Source organism: Helianthus annuus, chromosome 17 (genome assembly GCF_002127325.2).
Source record: "Helianthus annuus cultivar XRQ/B chromosome 17, HanXRQr2.0-SUNRISE, whole genome shotgun sequence".
Classification (NCBI taxonomy): Eukaryota; Viridiplantae; Streptophyta; class Magnoliopsida; order Asterales; family Asteraceae; genus Helianthus; species Helianthus annuus.
The window spans coordinates 71,615,762-71,630,378 of NC_035449.2; the positions used below are offsets into that span (position 1 = coordinate 71,615,762).

The 14,617-nt window shown below is 37.8% G+C and overlaps 1 protein-coding gene across 1 annotated transcript; it reads right to left on the reverse strand.

Moving 5' to 3' along the window:
• Positions 1 to 9,733: 9,733 nt before the first annotated feature.
• LOC110924346 (F-box/kelch-repeat protein At3g23880) lies at positions 9,734 to 10,876 on the reverse strand. The gene has a single exon (XM_022168364.1). The coding sequence runs from the start codon at positions 10,874 to 10,876 to the stop codon at positions 9,734 to 9,736; it is 1,143 nt and encodes a 380-aa protein (XP_022024056.1).
• Positions 10,877 to 14,617: the final 3,741 nt, after the last annotated feature.

Consider the following 14,617-nt stretch of genomic DNA (forward strand, 5'->3'; position numbering starts at 1 on the left):
ATGAGGGTTAACGGCGGTGTCGGGGTTGTTTAGCGGCGGCGGTGGCGCTATGACGGTGGAGGTAAACTGATGATGACGGTGGATTTGGTGGTGTGGCGGTGGGTTTGGTGGGTTTGGTGGTGTGGCAGCAGTGGTGGGTGACGGTGGAGGGTAGGTCCAACGGAGATGAGGGAGATGATTTGCATCTGGTGGGTGGTGGGTTTAAAAGGGTTCAGGTTTGTTTCGGCTGTTGATTTGATCTGTTAGTTTAGGTTTGTTTCGACTGTCGATTTGTTGGTTTGATTTGTTTTGATTTGTGTGTTCTTGAATCTGATGGTGGTATGTTGGGGGTTTGATTTTGATTTGTGTGTTCTTGAATCTGATGATGGTATTTTGGTATGTTGGGGGTTTGATTTTGATTTGGGTCTTTTGTGATTCTTGATGATTGGCCCAAAGGTTCGATTTGTTTATGTTTTGATTGGGGTTCTTTGATTCAAAAAGTTTGGTTTTTTTTTTCTGCTTGAAGTTTGGTGGGTTTTGATGATTTTGGTGGGTTTGTAAAAAATAGTGGTTGAAGTGGGTTTTGATATATTGGGGGGTTTTGATTTGTGATCTTTGAATCTGTGGGTTTTGATACGATCGATTGGGTGGTGATGATGAAAAAAAATGTATATTTTGATAACGATGGCGCGGCAAGGACGACGGAGGGTAGGTTTTTTGAACCTGTAACCCCACTTTTGCAGCCTCTTGATTATCGGATAATCTGAGCCAAACCCCGTTTTATTTTTCGGGATACACTTTGTTTTGATGTTTTTGTATTTTTTTCCCCATCGACAGTCGATGATGATAACGATATATCTGAGACACCTCCCGAGTACACGATTTCTGGATGCGTTCGTTTTTGCGTAAAAACGTTTTGTAAAAAAAAAAAGTTAAACCGTAAACTTTTTAACGTAAAACGTAAACTTTTTAACGTAAAAACGTAAAACGTAAAACGTAAGAAGTTTTACGTAAAACGTTAACGTAAAAAATTTACGTAAAACGTAAAAAGTTTTCCGTAAAACGTAAAAAGTTTTAGGTAAAACGTAGATCGTAAAATTTTTTTAGTAAAACGTAAAAAACCGGCGCGTAAAATGTTAAAAAACGTTAACGTAAAAAACAGGCGCGTAAAACGTAAATAACGTTAACATAAAAACGGCGCGTTGAAAAAACGACGCGTGAAAAGGCGGGCGTAAAAAGGCATTTCAAAAAACGAGGCGTGAAAAAATCTGAGGTTAAAAACGTAAAAAGGCGTGTAAAAAACGGCGTGTTAAAAACGGGGCGTTAAAAAAGGCGCGTAAAAAACGGGTTTAAAAAAAATGGCGCGTAAAAAACGGCGCGTTAAAAAAACGGCGTTAAAAAAACGGCGCGTTAAAAAAACGGTGTTAAAAAACGGCGCATTAAAAAATGTGAAAAAATCGGCGCATTAAAAAACGTGTAAAAAACGGCGACTAAGAAAAACGGCGCCTTAAAAAACCGGCGCGTTAAAAAAAAGGCGCGTTAAAAAACCTGGCATGCAAAAACCGGCGCGGAAAAGTTTTTGTCTTGTTCAAAAAATTTGAATTTAAAAATGATTTTCATAAAAAAATTATTTTTAGAAAATAAAAAGTAATATAATAAAACAAAAAAGTAATAAAAAAATAATAAAGACAAAATAGAGTAATTTTACTATAATACCCTTTTGAATTAAAATATTAAAGACATAATAAGACAAAATCTATTTAATATTAATTCTAGTTACTTTAAATCTAATCCATCCATCTTCTTGATATAAAGGCTAGAAAGTGGTTCTCTCAGTTCAGTTCTTACAACAGGAGGTGGTTTTCATTTTAGCAGTCCCCTATACGTATATATATATACATATACATATATATATGTATGTGTGTGTGTATATATATATATATATATATATATATATATATATATATATATATATATTAGAAGATAAATGGTCAAAAACGTGTCTTGACTTGGGATCATGTGGGTAGGCCCAGCCGGTAGATAGGTTTCCTTTAAGCTAATACACCTAATAATGTTAGGATACCTTGTGGGTTCTCATCTAGGAGAAATGGGGAAACCGAAACCACCAAAAATAGTATAAGGAATGCCATTATAAATTAAATGGGTTGTAAATTCTAAAAAAATATATAGAAAATTTTGATGTTAAATTCTTTTGGTTTTGGCATAAGACGGTTAGGAAAGGTCAAAAGATTCTTCCTTTTGTTTCATAAGCTTGAGGTGGGAGTAGAAAGAACTGTGGCTTCCTTAGTGTGAGACTGTAGGTTGACTAACCCATTTGAATTAAATTTACATGATAAGGACCTGGAAACTGGTGTTTGGGTTTAAGTGGACAAGTATATCCGTAGTCACAGTTAACACGTGATAAGATTTTAATGTTAGGTAACGTAAATTTTGAAACCAAAATGTGATTTCATAGCATAATAATTTTTCACGGACGAAAAAAGGTAAGTGTTGATATATTTGATGTATTCCAAAATACATCTACTTTCTGTGTATAGTTTGTACAGTTTTCGGTAAGTTTTGTGTCGCTCAATTAGTTTTTTAGCATTTTACTTAATCGTTTGTGATTTGCAGGGCTTCGGAGGAGAAAGGAAGCTAAACGGCGAAAACGAGCTAAATTGAAGTAAACCGAGCCTCCTGATGTGTCACAATTGTTCGGAAACTAATGAACGAGAAAAAGCTGGAAAGACCCATGTCGCATCGCGCGACAGGCTTGAGCCAAAGCCCTCGCGTGACGTGAGGGGTATAATGGTCAACATGTGTTTTTCCATTCTCGCGCAGGCCCCCAGATCGCTGAAAGTTGTTTTATTAGGTGAGTTTTGACCTTATATAACCCTAATACGAATTCCAAAAACATTATCGTGTATGAAGCAAGAGAAGCATCGGGTTGAAGGTTTGAAGCTATGGGATCGAGTTTTCTTGAGTTTTGCTATTCGGGTTTCCTCGTTTCTTTGTTTATCTTATTTCAACCATGTCTTGTGAACTTATGTTGCTACTTGTTTATGTTTCTAAGATGATTTTAGGCTAAACTTCTTGTAACTACCTAGGTTTAATGATGAATATTCCTGTATGACTTGGTTTTAAACGATTTTTGGTAACGAATAAATTGGTTAATGCTTTTGTAACTTGTCTCATTCACGAATTCAGATGTTATTGCATGCTTAATACTACTTTATACTTATTCACTTGTTCCACTTGCGTTTTTAAGATGGTCTGTCATGTATGAATGCTAGTTAGGTCGCTTACTGTGTGTTAACAATGATTCACGAATATGATTCCAAACCTTGGTAGTACTTTTATCATCATTTGATTACACCTGTAGTCATAGTTCGTGTCAGTGTTCGCGTTAGTTAATATTTTTATTAATTGCTTCAGGTCGTTAGAAAATTCCCTTCAAAACATAAAAACAATTAAAAGTAGTAGTGCGGAAAAGTAAATCGAGTCTAGTTCACGTTTTCAATAGGAGTCTCGTGGGTTCGATATCCAGACTTACTTTAACTTTACTAAAGTCGATAGGTTCACTTGTCTATCAGTAGTTTAATTTTAGAGATTCTAGAGTATAACATAGTGTCTAGTTTAGGGTTAAATTAGTTAATATTAGTTAAACTACTCCGAGCACATTAGAAAGCTTATCCATGCGGAACAAACCAACTTTCTTTGTGGAAGTAGTATTATGAATGGGCCTTTTATGCTTAATGGGCTTCTGGCATGGATGAAAAGAACCAAGAAGCAAGGTATGTTCTTTGCAATTGATATTCACAAAGTTTATGACTCACTTAATTGGGACTTTTTTTGAGTCCACTATGCCTCAAATGAATTTTTCGTCAAGGTTGAGGAAGTGGGTCATGGCTATTGTGACTACTGCCCGAGCGTCGATTCTTGTTAATGGGTCTCCCACGCATGAGTTTGATTGTCATCGGGGCCTTTGACAAGGTCATCCTTTGTCTCCTTTTCTTTTTCTTATTGCTATGGAGGCTCTTACGGGGATTATGAAGAAAACACGTTTGGTGGGTATTTTTCATGGCATTAAAGTTTCCTCGGGTGGTCCGGTTTTTTCTCACTTAATGTATGTGGATGATGTGGTTTTTCTTGGTGAGTGGTCCTGGTTAAACGGCTTTAATTTATGGAGGATCCTAAAGTGCTTTTACTTGATGTCTGGCCTTCAAAGTCAATCTCGCAAAATGTAGTCTCTATGGTGTGGTTGTGGGTGTGGATGAATCCGAGCTTAACTTAATAATATTTTTCATTGCAAGTTGGGAGCTTTTCCTTTTAAGAACTTGGGTTTATATGTGGGTACAAACATGAATCTTATTAGACATTGGAAGCATGTGGTCGATATTGTTAGGAATTGCCTCTCTCTTTGGATAGCTAGGCACCTTTCTTTTGGTGGGCATGTCACATTTATTAAGTCCGTTCTAAATGCCATACCAACTTACTTCTTTTCTTTGTATAAGGCACCGGTACATGTTATTTTGGAGCTAGAGAAACTTAGACGAACTTTTTTTTGGGGGCGGGTCGGAGGAAAAATCCAAGCTTAGTTGGGAAGCTTGTGATAAGGTCATTGCCCCTTTGGAATATGATGGGTTAGGTTTTGGCTCTTTGTGGGATGCCAATTTAGCCATGCTTGTTAAATGGTGGTGGTGTTTTAAGGTGGATAGGGACGAGCTTTGGAAGGAGGTGATATGGACAATTCATCATAACTCGCGGGCATGGTGCGCCATTCCGGCCAAAGTTTCAAATTCCGATCCGTGGAAACAAATCTATAATGTTCACTCAGATTTTCGTCAAGCCGGGATCATCCTAAGTTCTAAAATTCGCAGTATTGTGGGTCGTGTGGATTATATTAAATTTTGGCTTGATACCTGGTTAGGTTCGGGTCCCTTGCCAGACTCTTTTCCATTTTGTTTGCTTTGGAATCAAATAAAGGGTGTACCATTGCGGAGTATGTCGATTTGGTTTCTGGATACAACACGGTGTCGTGGGAATGGGTGAGACCGATAAACCACGGGCCAGAATTGTTGGAGCTGGGTAATTTAGTGGACATGCTTAACCAGTTTTGGCCTGTTTTTGATGGTGCTGAGGATAGGTGGACTTGGTGTAAAGATGATTTGGGTGTTCTGAATTTCAAGAAGTGTTTTCGTATTCATCATACGACTCAGCCGTCTCACTCGTTTGCTTGGAACAATTGGGTTCCAAAAAGGTGGGAATCTTCGCTTGGAGGGCGAACAAGGATCGGATCCCAACTTCAGTCGGGTTGGTGCGAAGAAACATTCCAATTCAAAATCAGCTTTGTATTTTTAGTGGAGACCACGATGAGACATCCGAACAATTACTGTATTTTTTGGACTATAGTTGCTCAGTGGTGTGGTTTGACTTCCTTCTTTGTTGTTGACTTGAAGGACCTGCTGAGTTTTAAAAAATTACTATCATGGTTCCATAAAAAGAAAAAAAAAAAAAAAAAGGCTTTCTATGCTATAATTCTCATTGGTTTGGGGTGCATTTGGAATACGAGGAATGATTGTCTTTTTAATCATAAACAAGCTTCTTTGGCGAAGGTGGTGGAAGACACGCTATGGGGTATATTTGGGTTTAAAGTAGATCTAAGGAGGCGGCTATCACTTGGGAGAACTGAAGTCGTTTAAATGTTTCTAATTTCGTTTGTTGTATTGGTCGGTTTTTGTTTTCCTTGTTTTGGTGGATTTTGTCGGTTGTATCTTGCTAGCCACTCGCTGGTTTGGTTCTTATAGTTTTTGTTAGCCGTTCAAAAAAAAGTAGGGTTTGGGGAGCATTGGATGGAGGGTAAACCTTATCCTTATCCTGAGGGATAGAGAGGTTGCTCTCGTTAAGCATTTTGATATAAATATAGTAGTCCAAGTAAAACCAGATGTGGCTAAGAGAATCTAATCAACAACCATACATAAGGACCAATAATGATAGTAGAAACTAGCACTAGCATACAATGGTGAGTAAACACCAGATGTGGCTAAGAGAATCTAATCAACAACCATACATAAGGACTAATAATGATAGTAGAAACTAGCACTAGCATACAATGGTGAGTAAACATAGTAGCAACCGGCAAAAGAGTAGTAATCTTTAAGGTAGGCGTCAAACTTTGCATCAAACAATACAATGTTTATATATCACATATGCAATTGGAAACTGCTATATTTTAACCTTGAAAGTTCACTGGAAGAACTCACATACCATTATCGGACAAGTTGACTACTATCAGATGTTGATCCAATGAGTGTGTTAACAAACACCATGGATGAAACAATCTATACACCAAAATAGTGAAAACTCAAACAGATTACCCAAACCAAAATGTAAAACCCAAACCTCACAAGACCAATAACACTACTAGAAAAATTAAAATTTCTGACACCATTTTCCATAGGAAATGCGTCACAACTCGCGATTTTCTACGAATTTGTGACGAAATGCATATGTAGGAAAACCACTCGTAGGAAACTGGTTTCTTACGCATTTTCTACGCATTTTCCTACCCATTTCTGACAAAAAAGGGCTGTCACAAATTGCTACATATTTTCTACGCATTTTCCTACCCATTTAACGGAAGTTAATTTTTAATTTTTGCTACACAATTGTCACGAAATTTAATTTTTATATTTTTTCTACACAATTGTCACGAAATTTAATTTTCTACGAATTTGTGACGAAACACATATATAGTTAAACCACTCGTGGGAAACTAGTTTCTTTACGCATTTTCTACGCATTTTCATACCCATTTCTGACAGAAAAAGGCTGTCACAAATTGCTACACATTTTCTACGCATTTTCCTACCCATTTAGTGGAAGTTAATTTTTTATTTTTGCTACACAATTGTCACGAAATTTAATTTTTTTTCTAGTTTTATTCTATTTATAAAACATCCGAGAGATCGGATACAAAAGCAAATAAAACTAAAAACTATAAAAATTCAATAACATTAATCATAAATTTATACAAATTTACATACAAAAAATGTATAAAATCTACGAGCATAAAGAAAATAAAATAACATATCTGACACACGGATGGTTGAATCGCATTCCCAATCTAAATCTAAATCCAAATCCAAATGGCAACTTATATTCATTCTTGCTTGCATATCCGACACACGGATGGTTGACGTGGAGGTGCGAAGCAACATGTCAACAACTTTTCCATTGATGCCGATAAATATCATACAATCATCTTTTTACAAACGTAACACAACAAGATTAGCTAAAAGTCAACAATTGTGGGTCTTATTTGTGCTTTTTGACAAAGTGTGGGTCTTATTTTGTGCTTTTTGACAAAGTGTGGGTCTTATTTTGTGCTGGACATCGATCAATGGTCAATAATTTTGACCTCAACTGACTTCTCGCAAACAGGACATGAAAAAATTTCTCGCAAACAGGAGGGTTTACCGTGAAGTTTGTTGGTCGGAGATAAAGACCGCCGCCGTGAGCGGCGTCTCCGGTCGCCGGCCCTCAAAACATCACGTCTTCATCTGATCTCGTCACCACCATCATCATCATTCACGGCGGCTCCATCCTCGCCCGCGTCAGCCGCCGGAATCGAGAGAGACGAGAGGGCGGTTGGTGTGTGTGTGCTTGCAATTATAATCGAGAGGGGGGTCATCTGCTGGTGGGTGTGCCGGCCCTCAAAACATCACGTCTTCATCTGATCTCGTTACCACCGCCGCCGCCTTCTATTCTCGCTCGAACAACGACCCGACAACCGCCGATTATGGAGATGTGGGTGATTCTGGTGGTTAAACTGAAGCTAAAAAGGGTGGGGGCGGGGATCTTGGCGTGTGCATGTTTGAAGAGATTGTGTTTGAAGAGATTTTGATATTTGTGGGTTTAAGGATTTTGTGTTTCTAGAGGTATTTTTAAACTGTTGGATTGAAAATTAGGTGAGCAATGGACCGTAGGATGGTGATCTGTGTGAAGTTTAACTAAAGCTTTTGATTGGCTCAATTATGTGTAAAAGATTATGCCTCCATTATTCTTTTCATAAGTTAGAAAATTGGAATCTATTACTCGTATTATTATTAACTAGTTAATTAATGAAAAAATATTATTATTATTAATATTGTGGCACATAAATTATATCCAGCTTTTTATAAATCACATTTTTCGTAAACTATATGTCATGTAGTTAGATTTTAAATCTTAAATTTGTTATAAACTAGTTATATCAATTTGTTTTTATAAATCACATTAAAAGTGTAATTATATCAATTTGTTTTTTATAAATCACATTAAAAGTGTAATTATATCAATTTTTTTTTGAAAATCTCCTTAAGTATTGAGTACAACTAGGGATGCAAACGAGCCGAGCCCGAGCTCGACCAGGCTCGAGCTCGTTTAACATATGAAAGCTTGAGCTCGAGCTGGGCTCGATTCGAGCTTTATTTTTGAAGCTCGAGCTCGGCTCGAAGGTAATTTCTCAAGCTCGAGCTCGACTCGTTTAGTATTTTTTTTAATTAATTTATATTAATTATAATTATTATTATACATATAATTTAGTTATTTTTTATATTTATATTTATATAAATGATAATTATTACTAAACGAGCTTGTTTTTAGGCTCGGGCTCGAGCTCGAGCTCGTTTAAGCTCGGCTCGTTAGAGCTTTTTTTCGAGCCGAGCTCGAGTAGCTCACGAGTAGCTTGGCTCGTTTGCACCCCTAAGTACAACTACTCAATGCATCTACATGTTGATAATTTATAATGTATAAATATGTTTCGTTATTCTTTTTATTTACAACTATCAAATACGATTTAATTATTAATTCCAAAACATACTTACAAAAATTAAATGTATTATAGTTATATAATAATTAGGGCTGCATACGAACCAAACGTTCGGCGAACAGTTTATAAAAGAACATGAACAGAGGTAACAATACATATGTATAACACGGGTATACACAGATTGACCCGCGTTAAATCTGACCTGAACCGAACCGTGACCCGAGCCGAAACAAAACCGGAACCATCATGAAGCTGATGTCATCTATTTTCACCAAACCTGAATCGATCTGGAAGTATCCGAACCACCAACATTACCAACAACAGCAAATCGTCTTCACCATCAAAACCAAACCGTTAAAGTAGCCGGAAAAAACGTCGAAGGAACGGTTCCTACACAATAAATTTTCCATCACAAATGCGTAGCTAGTTGCTACACATTTCCTACACAATATGGTAATAAATTTTCCATCACAATGCGTAGCAAGTTGCTACACATTTCCTACACAATAAATTTCCATCACAAATGCGTAGCTAGTTGCTACACATTTCCTACACAATATGGTAATAAATTTTCCATCACAAATGCGTAGCAAGTTGCTACACATTTCCTACACAACAAATATTAGACATGGGTTGATCAAAATGATCAACTTATACAAACTCAAAAAGAATCACAAAAGAAAGACTCAATGAAGACAAAAGCTGGAAAATATCTTCGACGAATTCTCAAAGACGAAAGTAAGATACAAAACATAAACTTTATATGTTGCTATTGAATTGTAACATGAGTAATTTTAATATCCCACCTCAATTCAAATAGCATACGTATCAAACAAACCTAGGCTTTCACAAAACAATGCATGTTGAAAAACAAAAACTAATACTTTTTTTTGTAATCAACCCAAAATGAAACATTGATCTCACACATTCAACTGACATATCTTACTGATCAAGCAGAATTATAGATTCTGTGTACGAGCTTACAACTAATGAATCGCATCGTCCTTTAATCCCAAGATCATTGATGTGTTCTGACAAGGGTTCATAAACTACAAGATCTTCAGAATCATCAGTGTCATCTGATATTGCCATCATAAGTTCACCATTCCTCCTAAACTCCAGTGGCAAACTTGTCGTGTGTACGAATTCATTTGGCATGTTAACAGTGAAAAGCTTCATAAACCATTTTGAAACACCATTCTCGGGTATCCACACTTCATATTGCTCTCTTTTTATATTCTTTTTAAGAACCGCTAGGGAATCACTTCGCTTACACAAAAACAACTGCATTGGATTATGCAATGCCAACTCAACCGGAAGGTATATTTCTCCAAATTCTTCACTTGACAAATCAAATGAAACAATAAGACGAAATTCAGTACCACCGGCACCAAACCAGTAAATAAACCTATCTAAGGAAACCTGAGAGTGAGGCCAATCAAACTCAACCAAGTTACAAGGAAAACTACCTAATGAACTTCTCCAAATCCCCGAACTTAAACTGAAAACCTCAACCTGCCAACGGCTGCTGCAAGTTTCACCTTTCATCTTCTTATGCGTACGCATCTCGTTAATCTTTACAATCTTAGGGTCACTAGTTGCAGGACATACTCCGAAACCAAAAGCAGGTTCCCCAGGCCAATCTACATCAGGCACGTGAATAGCAACTGATTTTCTGATCAACGGATTCCAAAGAACGGACATGGCCGTACCGGTTCCACATTTAAAATCACCTGGATTTCGATAATAACCAAACAGGCAAACCAATCCATGAGAGGTACCAACTACAATGGAATCCCTAAGTAGGTTAACCGACGCAGGAACATGAGTAGGGGAAACCATGTTTTGGGGGAACATGTCATCATCGACAACGGAAACATATATTTTCTCAGATGACGGATTTTGGTAACTTATAAGCAGCAGATGTTGCAGTCGAGCACTCGAGCATGTGTAATCCGCAATGAAATCAGACGAATCGATCGTAGACTTCCATGGTTTGGAAACGGATCTGAACTGTATCAGTGACTTTATAGGAAGCTTTTTAATGATTTCGAGTTGAATTTCCAAAGGTATGTGGTCTGACATTTTGATTTTGGCTGTGAATTTCTAGGGTTTTTCAACAAGGTCTTTAATAGATATGTTTCCCGCCAAAAAAATGTTAAAAGACGGATCGTATCCTAAATCCAAATTGATACATTTAAAAATATTATAAATATACTTACCAAAAAAAAGTTATATTAAAATATTTTAAATCTACTTACCATAAAAAAGTGGTTTCTAGATTGGAAATTTTTTTTAAGTTGTGTTTGGTACGTAGGAATGAATGACGGAATGGAATGCACTATTTGCGAGGAAATGAAAAAAAAATGTGTTTATTTTGTCAAGATAATGAAATCACCGATTACATAAAGCAATTCATTTCATCTACCACTCTTGTTTTTTCAATCCATTCCCTCTCTCACCCACCGTTGTCGCCTCCGCAACCAACACCACCGTCCACCACCCACCTCTGTTGCCACCACCCACCGCCGCCACCAACACTCGCCACCGACCACCACCCACCGTTGTTGCCACCACCTGGCGCTGCCACCACCACCCCCACCATTGTCACCACCATCGCGACCACCGCCGACCACCCTCCACCATCAACCACCGATACCACCACCAACCACCGCCATCAACCACCGACGCCACCCCCGACCACCGCTATCCTCGACCATCGGCGTTATTGCCCGCCACTAGCACCCACCACCATCGCCACCCTCCATCGTCGACCACCAAAGCCCATGCTAACCACCGCCACCATCGACCACCGCCACCAAGGGCGGAACCAATGAGTAACTAGACGTAGCATGGGCTACGGCTCAACACCGTATTCACAGTGTTTTTTTTTTGGTTTTATACATATGATACTCCTAAACATATACGAGGATACCCTTATGAGAAAAATATGAAACTTGATATTATTCCTTTAGCCCAATACTTGTTTAACAATTAAGCCGGAATAATAAGTTACATGATAATTAAGCCCAAATAAATAAAATAATCCATTGATTGTGGGCATGGGCGGCAAATGCAATTGAAAGTTTTACTGATCTTACTCGTCTTATAGTGGAAACCAGAACACATAGCGCTTGTCTTTTGGTTTATCGGGTAGTGAAGCTAGCTTTGGTTTAACAACCGCAACCGTTGAAAGTTGTTTTTTTCTAAATTGAAGCTCGTCAAGACAAATTTACGTAATCGAATGTGCCCAGAATATTTGAACAATGTTATTGTGACAACCCGTAACTTTAGGTTAATGCTTTAACTTAACACAATTAAGTGGTCACACAATCTTTAGCATTTCATGGAACTATGTACTACTTTATGCATTAAAACTTTGTGCCTTAACTGTAAATTATATGTGGTGTGTGTGTTTTATGTAAAAGATGATACTTTGGGGTGAGTAGAGTAGTTAGTGAAACCTTAATAATCCCTAACCCTAACCCAAACCTCTCTCACAAATCATTATACGTACTTTCAATCTTTCTCTTCAATCATCTTTTTCATCATTCTTGGTGGCACAAGCTCTCAGTCATCACTTTTGATCCCTCTCTTCATCTAGAATCAATCTAAGGTAAACGTTTAATGATTATGTGTTGTTAATCATTGGTTATTTGATTCATGCAACCCTAGTTCTCTAAACAATGATTTTGTGATTAGTTGATCTTTTAGATTGTTTGTAAGATGATTTGTAAGTATCTGATGATTTGCCTGTGATTAGGATCAATCCACATGCTAGAATAGTTAAACTTTTGGTTGATTCGTATGGAAGAATAGGGTTTTGATCGTACTGATTATTGTAACTGTCGCATCAGAAACTATGATTTGGCTCCGTTGATTTGAGGTGTTGTTGTTTGGAGTTAACAGTCCGGGCTCTGTGAAGTCACAAGTCCGAATTTTTGTAAAGGAACTAAAGGACCGAGTTTTGTATATGATGTAAGGGTCCGAGTTTTGTGATTAATGTGTGGACCGAGTTTTGTATATGATGTAAGGGTCCGAGTTTTGTGATTAATGTGTGGACCGAGTTTTGTATATGATGTAAGGGTCCAAGTTTTGTGAACAAGGCACGGTCCGAGTTTTAAGAGGGGTGTATGGTCCGAGTTTTTAAGAGGGGTGTATGGTCCGAGTTTTAAGAGGGGTGTTTGGTCCGACTTTTACAAGTGATGCATGGTCCGAATTTTGTTGGTGCTATATAGTCCGAGTTTTTGTTAATGCTAGAAAGGTCCGAGTTGTTGATGCCTGTAATGTTAAACGTAATACTTATGAACTAGAATTTTTGCATGACTAATAAGACCCGATGATATGGTAAAGCCTGGTATTCATAAATAGGGATGGGTAGGGAGTGATGTATCAAACAGTTAGATAGTTGATTTAATCTGATTTCTCGGATTGCGAATGTTCAATGTTAAACAGAGCATGTTACCAGTGTATAGTGTATTCATTGGATTAATTTGAACTTGTATAGCCGATAAATGCAATGCGTTGGTTGATACTTGCATGTACGTGATGATCTTGACTGTTAGTCGAACCTTGTGAATGTAAACTAATTGCGAATACCTGCATAACTTTAGGACTCGACTGATTATTTGTGAGCATATACTTAGCATACCTAGCAAACCAAGGTGAGTTCACACTCTTACCAAGGCATGGGATTCCCGGTGGGTGGGGAATGGAATTGAAGGAAAAGGATTGATGAATTATTTGGATTTACACTGTTACTAGACTATCTACCATCGTCCTCGGTTGCGAAGGACCCTTACGTAAAACCTACGTAATACTTGTGCTTATTACTGTCCTCAGGGTCCGAGGGACACTTACGTAAAACCTACGTAAACTCATACATACTACTGTCCTAGGGTTATGAAGGACACTTACGTAAAACCTACGTAAACCCCTGCGTACCACTCTCCTCGGGATAAGAAGGACACTTACGTAAAACCTACGTAAACCTCGTACGTACTACTGTTCTCGGGTTAAGTAGAACACTTATGGTTACCTCTAGTCTAGTACATACACACATGGGAAGCCCCCACTAAATGAACATACAATTGACTTAGTTAATAACGCATGGTGATGCAACGAACTTACTATTACGAACTTAATTACTAACTCGCTCAACTAGTTGTTGACTTTCTGTTACATGCCTTGCAGGACCATAAGTACTTTTGGAGCTTGCACGGGAGGAGAAGTCGTTGTGGGCACGGATTGTGGATGTTATGTTGAAAACATTAAGACTCTTTAAACTTAACACTTGTGTTGGATTTTCATACTATGCTTCCGCTACTTATACTATGTTTTGAAATGATTTTGAAATGAACACCAATTGTATTGTGATGGATTACATTTACTTTTACTTATTATTTACATGTTCATTATGATTGGTGGCTTGATCCTGGTCATGTCACGCCTCCAAGCGGTGATACCCCGCGAGTGGATTTTGGGGGTGTGACAGATTGGTATCAGAGCCATTGGTTATAGAGAACTTGGTTTTAATATGGGAAAACGTTTTATTAAAACCAGACTATAACCAGTACAGTGCTCAACGATCCACAATGACGCCTCGCTCCACGTGCAAGACTCAACATCCTAGGTAATATGGTTTATGTATTATTGCCTACTTGCTAGATTATATAGAACCTTGCTCACGGTATGCTTAGATAGATGTAGTAGCTATTGCTTGAGAATACTTGTATGCTCACACTCTTCTGTCATCGCACTATTCGCGAACCTCTCTCACTTATGTTACATTTGCTATGAAGATCATGGCTGGACGCATTAACATGA